General features: G+C 38.5%; 1 protein-coding gene across 1 annotated transcript; it reads left to right on the forward strand.

The window, feature by feature from the left end:
* The first annotated feature begins 707 nt into the window (after window positions 1-707).
* Window positions 708-4767, forward strand: LOC144628479 (uncharacterized). Its single transcript, XM_078486585.1, has 3 exons — window positions 708-792; window positions 1639-3195; window positions 4339-4767. Exons 2-3 carry the CDS (start codon window positions 1707-1709, stop codon window positions 4758-4760), a joined length of 1911 nt encoding a protein of 636 aa, XP_078342711.1. The 5' UTR covers window positions 708-792; window positions 1639-1706; the 3' UTR covers window positions 4761-4767.
* The last annotated feature ends 2892 nt before the right edge of the window (window positions 4768-7659 follow it).

Genomic DNA, 7659 nt, shown 5'->3' on the forward strand with positions numbered 1-7659 from the left:
ATTAATATACCCTCAACAGAATTGATAAATTACCTTTTAGGAAACGCCTTTTAATGTCCACTTTGTTATACGACATGTTTTATTTGTTTTTTATTTATTATGTCCTTCTTCTTTGTAGGGATTAACACTTTCCCTATAGCTGCACGCACACGCGCATCTTTTAATTCCGTTAACTTCGAAATTTATCTAGCGTATTGTTTTCTAGCGCAATGTAACGTATGATTTGTAACAGGCACGTTTTTAATCACTGTACACTTCCATAACCGTCACACTGACGATGACGGATGTACCGTCGAAACATGTTTGTGAAAATTAAACAAGTCGTATTGTTTTTGAAAATTTCTACATTTTTACTGCTGTCTCGACCACTTAAAGATTGTGCTTTACCAGAACTGGTCTTGCTACCTTGCCAACAAAAACCAAAGTGCATCAGCCCTTCTTTGGCCTTGCTTCTGTTAATAATTGATTCCTAATCTGCACTTAAGTCAAATGGCCCAAATAACAGGAGCTTGGTTCAGGCTTATATAGCATGACAAGACTATAACCTTTACAGTATCTCCTCCAGCACACCCCTCCCCCCACCCCCTCTCAATTCCAATGGGATGCTATTCTATCATTCTTTGTTTTAAATTATTGTATAATTCCTTTGTGTCTCCTTTTGGATAGGGGGTTTCTACTCCGACGATGTCGGTCATGTGGCTGCAAGCTGTAAGAAATGTCCAAACGGCTCCTTTGTTCATTTTGACAAAGCACCAGGAACACAAGCTCAGGATTGCAAGTCTTGTCCACGAGGTAATATCGACAAAACATCAGTGGATTTAACATTATGGTACAGCCTTTTTGATAAAAAGCAAATAAACAAACAAACTGAAAAAGGGAGAACATTATATTTACAGGAAAACCGACCACAACAAAGCGACACCCGAGAAGGTGTCGAGAAGTTGCTATACAGCTCTAAGACAGTATAATTCTTCCATAAATGCTCAAGGATAGCGAGACTGAAATGCTCCTGAGTTCCATTTCTTATCGGGGTAGCGAGGTTTTTAAAAAATTCGTTTCATTTGTTGAGTAATTTTTCGTAAAATACAGTCAACGTTCGTTATAGAGGACACGCTCGGGGCGTCGTTTAGTGTCCGCAATAGCGAGAGTCCGTAATAGCGGGATTGAGGGGAAAAAGCGCCGTTAACAGACGTAAAATAATATAGACCATGACAAAATTATTAACAGGGGTGAAACTGCCAAGCTGTCGTTAGGAATGGAGGGTGAGTGGTGGAGGAATCTGGCGGTAAAGGGCTATGCTGAAGTGAAAAAGCTAATTAAGCTGAAGGAATTGATGCAAAAATAAACAATCCAGAGACGACAGACTGCAGTTTTACGGAATCATGTTATAGGAAAAGTTCATGGTGTCCGCTTAATCGGGAGCCAAAACAATAAAAACTGTTATGTTGGAACCTGGAAAGTGTCCGTAGTTCCGTAATAGCTGGAGCCATTTTAAGTCAAACCTCTATAGCTTTCGCCGGGGATCTAGATTTTGTCCGTAATAGCGAGTGTCCGTAATAGCAGGGTGTCCGTAATGCTGGGGTGTCCGGAAGGCGAGAGTTTACTGTAACTCTATAACTCTTTTTTAATCTTTAATAGGAACAGAGACGGATTTCTTTGCTGGGTACCGCGCTTGTAAATGTTTGGAAGGATTTTACCGAACGCATATGTTCGAGCAATGCTACAAATGGGACAATGGACTGCAATGCAGTGATGAATATGCTTCGCTTAAACCTGGTTATTGGTGGAAATGGAGGAGCGAGACTCGCAAAGATCGCTACATAGTTTTTATAAAAAATCTCAAAACGTCTTTACCAGCATTAGGTGCTGATGATGTTCGATACCCTTATTATATACCAACTCCTTACCAGTGTCCAAGAGAAGAGTCGTGTATAGGCGGTTTAGATTCTCCGTGTGAAGTTGGGTACGAAGGTCCACTGTGTGCCATTTGCAGTTCAGGGTACTATAAGCAATTCCAGACTTGCAAACAATGTCCGTCAAAAAGGTGGATTGTGGGACAATTATCTGTCGTTGCAATAATACTTTTGATAATCATTGCAGTTTTGGCGTGGTCAAGCAAACACAAAACCAAGGACGATAATTACTCCATTATTGACACTTTCTTATCCAAAGTTAAGATCGTAATTGGCTTTTATCAAGTCACTTATGGTTTGTTGGAAACGTTCTCGTACATAAAATGGCCAGACTCCCTGCAAGTTGTCGGCAAGTATTCAGAAGTACTTCAGATGAATGTTCTTCAGATTGCACCCATTCACTGCCTTTACGGAGGACTTCAAGTTGATGCCTTTGGAAACTTGTTTGTCATGATGGCAATAAATGCTGCTGTCATTGGTCTTTCTGGCGTAGCTTATATAATATATAAAGTGATCATCTTAACAAATGGAAGCTTGGAGGACTGGGAGAAGTCAACAAAGCTCTCCCAAACCAAAGAGTTTGTTTACAGGAATGTGTTTTTCTTCCTGTACACGACTTACCTGAGCACGTGCTCAATGACAGCCAATGTTTTGCCACTGACCTGCCGGAAACTTTGTCGAGATGAAGACGAAGAGCTATGCAACAAATATCTGAAAGCAGATTACAGCATTGAATGCCAAGGCCCAAAGTACAGCCACTTTGTAATCGCGGCGTACATTTCTGCAGCCTATGTCATTGCCGTCCCTGTCGCCTCATTCATCGCCCTTTGGAGACAACGAAGACTCCTATTAGCCATAGATGATGCAGAGACATCACAGAATCCAGGTTCTAGCATGGAAATCATCACAGGATTGCGTTTTCTCTATGAAAACTATAAACCTCGTTCGTGGTATTGGGAACTGGTTGAGATGTCTCGTAAAGTAATCCTTACATCTGGTCTGATCCTTGTTGGAGAAGAAAGCAGATCGTACATTGGTTTAACATTGGTAATTGCAGGCATGTATGGAATGACATTCTCCTGGATGAAACCCATACAGGACGGGTTCGAGAACAAAATGATGTCAGTATCCCTTGCCGTAACTGTTTTGAACTTGGCTATTGGAGCTGTGAGTAGAATTCCCGCAGAGAACATATCATCATCGAGTGAACCGAAGATAGAAACTGTTTTATTCAACATGCTGGTGCTGGGAGCTAATAGTTTGGTGATTGGCTTACTTGTTGGTAAGTTTGTAGCAATTTAATGATTGCAACAACTGATAAATGAAGACGTTACCAGTAACTTGTTTATTTTATGTGCAGGATCTTCTCAAATGTGTCGTTACCCGAAAACTCTGATCTCTCTCTGATCTCGCTTTTCAGCTAACAAGCTATTTTTCTCTACTACAAACAAAATACATTAAAACCTGTAAAGAGTGGCCACCCCCGGGAAATGCTCTAGCTTGTCCCGCTTAAAAAATACATGGTGTTCGTTTAAAACAGATCCCCATATGAAACGCCGTAATTTTGGATACTTCGGAATTAACCTTGTAAACTATACTAATGTGTCTGCGCTCATTCGTTCCATTCGAAGTGGAACCTTTATTAAAGTATTATATACAGCAGCATATTATACCTCTAGGTTCAGCTAATCAGGCACGTTGATGAAACACAGCTGAAGTAGTTTCTCTACTTATTAATTATCCTAAAAAGGAGGCAGTTTAACAATGCGAAGAAGGTGATCGTTTAATTCAATTATAATAAAACTGTTTTCGGTGAAAACAAACTATCTATTGAACGGCAATTACAAGTTGCGTTAAAACATATCCTCTGAACCTTGCTCCTGGCCTATTCGCCGAACTGGAGGGGAGCAATTAAAGAGATGTGGTTGTATAAGCAAGCCAGCCATCTTGTGAAGGAATTGTCCATTCATGATGGCTATTGTTTCCGTCGCTTCATTATTATCTGAATGAATTTATTGACTTCACTGATGACTACCGAGAGATCTTTCTTTACATGATCACGAGAATACTTCGTCTCGGTCAATCAAAATGTCCCGTCAGATTTGTACCGTTATAAAATATGTTGGATGTTAGATTTTCATCAGAGGTGGCCCCGTAATGCAAGTTTTAAACAATAGATATCGGCCATATGAGACTAATTTACCTAAGTTTTTTATTGTAACACTTCAACCAAATCAACCAAAAAACGATTGGGGTTTGCTCCCAATGGACATAACCTCTGAGAATGAAAAGCCTGCGCAGAAGTGAAGTAAATGAACGCTTTGTGAACTTAGCTACGTACTTTTTCACGAAGAGAAAATAAACCAAAAATCTTTGAATATGCTGCGCCGTCGCGTGCTGTAATGAAACATTTTTTCCCTTTCAGTTCAGTACCTCCTGGGTGTATATCGTTACTTAAAAGAATGGCGTAAAAATCCACATTGGTCCTTGTCGTGCTGTCTGGCTTTGCTTCTCCCTCTGATCGATTTGCAAGGTGAAATGAGTGGCTTGGCTGAAACGGACGTCCTTACAAGCCAACTTAAAAGCGGAGACATGGAAATGCCCACTATAATGATTGCTGAAGAGGATAATTGTGATGCTGATGACCATCCTGAAGAAGGACAAGGAAGTGGAGATGAAGGCAGTGAGCCGGACAAACGGGCTTATGATAAGACAGCGGCGACACAAGGACACAACTTTCAATATGCGAAATTCAACACGAAGTGGAATCAAGGAACACAGACGGAGTTATTAACGCTTTTCCCCATCAAGGATGCTGTGGAAAGCGAGGCAATTTCAAAGAACTGATTTTGTACCTCTGTAAGTACACTTATGACAAAATTTCATGGAGTATTAGGAAATTGGAATTTTTTTCCCATTCTTCAGACTTTGAATGCGCATATATTTGAACAAGATATCGAATTCTTTATGAAGCTTTCCCACTTTTTCTTGTCATTTAGTAAGTTTTGGGTTGCATCGGAAGGCATTGTTTATGGTGTCATATTGGGTGCTGTGTTACATAATTTGGACAGCCTAAAAGGCATGTTTTCGCAGAAATGAGAAGCTTATCATGACTTTTCTTTTAAAGCTATTTTGCAAATATATCAGATGGCGTCAAGAATGATTACTTATCTCTTCAGGAACGAGCAGGTTCTTATTTCCCATTACCCCATTATTGCTGTCGGTTACTGGCCACGAGAGAAAAGCAAATCAATAACTAAGTGGTAATGTCTTCATGGGAATGTGAATATATAGAAAAAAAAGATAAAAAAAAAATAACGCGCAACAAATTTTTACTTCATAGGACATTTGTAAAGCATGAAATTGAACAGATAAAAACTGTGCTTAAGTACTTTATAAGCTGTTCTTAGTTACACATTTTTAAAAAGTGTTTAACTCTTTCTCCTGCTATAAATATATTATATCCGTCTTGTTTCAGCTGAACTTAATAGAAGAATTAGGTGAACTTAATAGAAGTAGGGAAACGTGTAATCATGTTATTAGAGGCTGTAATTTTATCGATAATATTAACAACTAGTTATATCAATATTACCCGCTGCAGAATGTATTTGTAGTCATGTTTAGCACTTTGTGAAGATTCGTGATAAAGCAAAAACGTAATCAATCGATTTATCAATTTCAATTTGTAATTATAATTATCATTTTGTATTAATGATATTCCTCAGTTATGCCAACTTTAAAATAGGTTTCATTATTGCTATTTTGTAGGTTTACTTTAATTGCGATAAATAAAGTAGTGCACCGAACTTTCAAAGAATGACTGCAGTCTGCCTATAGTTAGTGACAGATGCATGATGAATAAAGAAAGTTGAAAGCAAAATTAAAGACCTTTTGATGTTTTGTTTTGTTTGTTTGTTTTTGTTCTGTTTTTATTTATTTTTTTGTTGTTTTTTGCATAGATAAAATAAGTTTTATTTAAGTGCCTCGTTCTGAGTCAGTTGTCCTTTCTTGGGTCTAATTTTAGCCTAATATGACGTTTTTGGGGAGGAGGAAGTGGTGGTGGGTGGGGGGGGGGGGGGAGGAACTTGCAACTTCGCTACGTCCTACTTACTTTGGAGTTTAAATCGAACATAATGTTTAACGGCAACGCTTGGATAAGTACTTGTGTGGCTTTGAAGGAACTGGGTCGAGTACGAAACTTTTGGTCGAACTGGAAATGTTCGTGACTAGCGAATACTGCAAAATCAGAAATCCGCAGGGAGACTGGAATCCAGGCACTCCAGTTTCTTGCGGTTAGTTCCATTCTGGTTTGCGTTCGGTTACCTTTCATTTCTTAGTAAGGGTAGCACAATATGCAAAAGAATGGGTTCCAAGCGGCCATTGACGCAAACCTCCTTGGTGTATTGCAATCTGTACAGGCCCGCAAATGATTCCAGGACCGCAAATGATCCCAAATTGGACCGCAAATGATCCCAGTACCGGAAATGATTCGTGTAAATGATACAACAGAATACTTGGAATGGCGTGGACTTTATGACTAGTCAATAAATTTATAAAAGACAAGTGCCTCAGCCATAAATGCAACGATGAAAAGCGTGAAAAAAAAACGCGCGAAATAACAAAATTAACATGTGACTATCTAAGTTCTTCATTTAAAAAAGGCATCTAGAAAATAAAGATGAGTCTTCGAAGACGCTTCTGCTGTCTAATTAACCACTAAGAATTTTTTTCCTGTACAATGCTGCCTAAGTAGACACGAGCATTCTTTTCCTTGGAAGCGCACACGATTTCTACCTGCGAATTTTGGAGATTATGACAGATTTGTAGTTTATTTTGAAACCATTATTTGAAAACACATTTCCCTTCGCAATTCGTTCTTGCAAATATTAAATGAAATACAGTAAACGATTTAGTTATTACCACCACAGCGTCTCTGGGTATATTTATTTGCATACCGCACGCGTAGAGCTGTCAACTTTTGAACGTGCAAATTTCTTGCTGTCAATTAATCTGTACTGAAGGCTACGCCAAAATGAAGTCAGGCGGGGTGTAAGTGTGAATTAAAAAAAAAAAAAAACGTGTCTTTGTTCTGGAATTTTTTCTTAGTGTTTTTTTAGGAAATATTAAAATCCTTTACATGTGACAGAAAAAAAAACAATTTAATATTTCATGATCTTTAATATGTCCCAGCGTGTCAACTCAGATATATCTGAGTAAACTTGCGTTAAAGCTGGGAAATATCAAAGATCATGAAATAATTGCATTTTTCTGTCACATGTAAGAGATTCTATAGGTGGCACATTAAACAGACAGTGAACTTAAGAGCAAAGCGCTCCTTTATTGTTGTTATACAATAAATATTGCTGGTTTCTCCTGCTGTCTTTTTCATATAAATACGTCAGTGTATACAGCTCCTAACAGTTGACTCGGTCGGTGCTATTTGTTTTAAAGAAGACAGATCTCTACGCAAACTGCAGATCACGAAAACAGTAAGCTCAAGTACAAGATACAGAAAAGATGTAATGGGAGTAAGAAATCATTTGCCTTTTTCAATTAGTTTATTTTAAGGTTTTCTACAAAAAAGGAACGCATTTTCAACCTTGCAAGCTTGTATTAAGTATAAGTAAAATACATCTATTTTCTTAGACGTCACAATACAAACGGTGATCTGAGGAGTAGTGCGCAACTTTTATTGTCATTATTGCGGTTTTCAGTGAAATGCGAACTCTGAAATTTAAACCTCAAG

This window comes from Oculina patagonica, chromosome 10 (genome assembly GCF_052425735.1).
Source record: "Oculina patagonica isolate OP01 chromosome 10, crgOcupat, whole genome shotgun sequence".
NCBI classification, from domain to species: Eukaryota; Metazoa; Cnidaria; class Anthozoa; order Scleractinia; family Oculinidae; genus Oculina; species Oculina patagonica.

Bases quoted from the DNA above. Each gene is read 5' to 3' on its own strand.
- LOC144628479 (XM_078486585.1), top strand. From the start codon at position 1,707: ATGTTCGAGCAATGCTACAAATGGGACAATGGACTGCAATGCAGTGAT. The intron at 3,196-4,338 runs GTAAGTTTGTAG...TTTCCCTTTCAG, and splicing joins GGTGATTGGCTTACTTGTTG to TTCAGTACCTCCTGGGTGTA.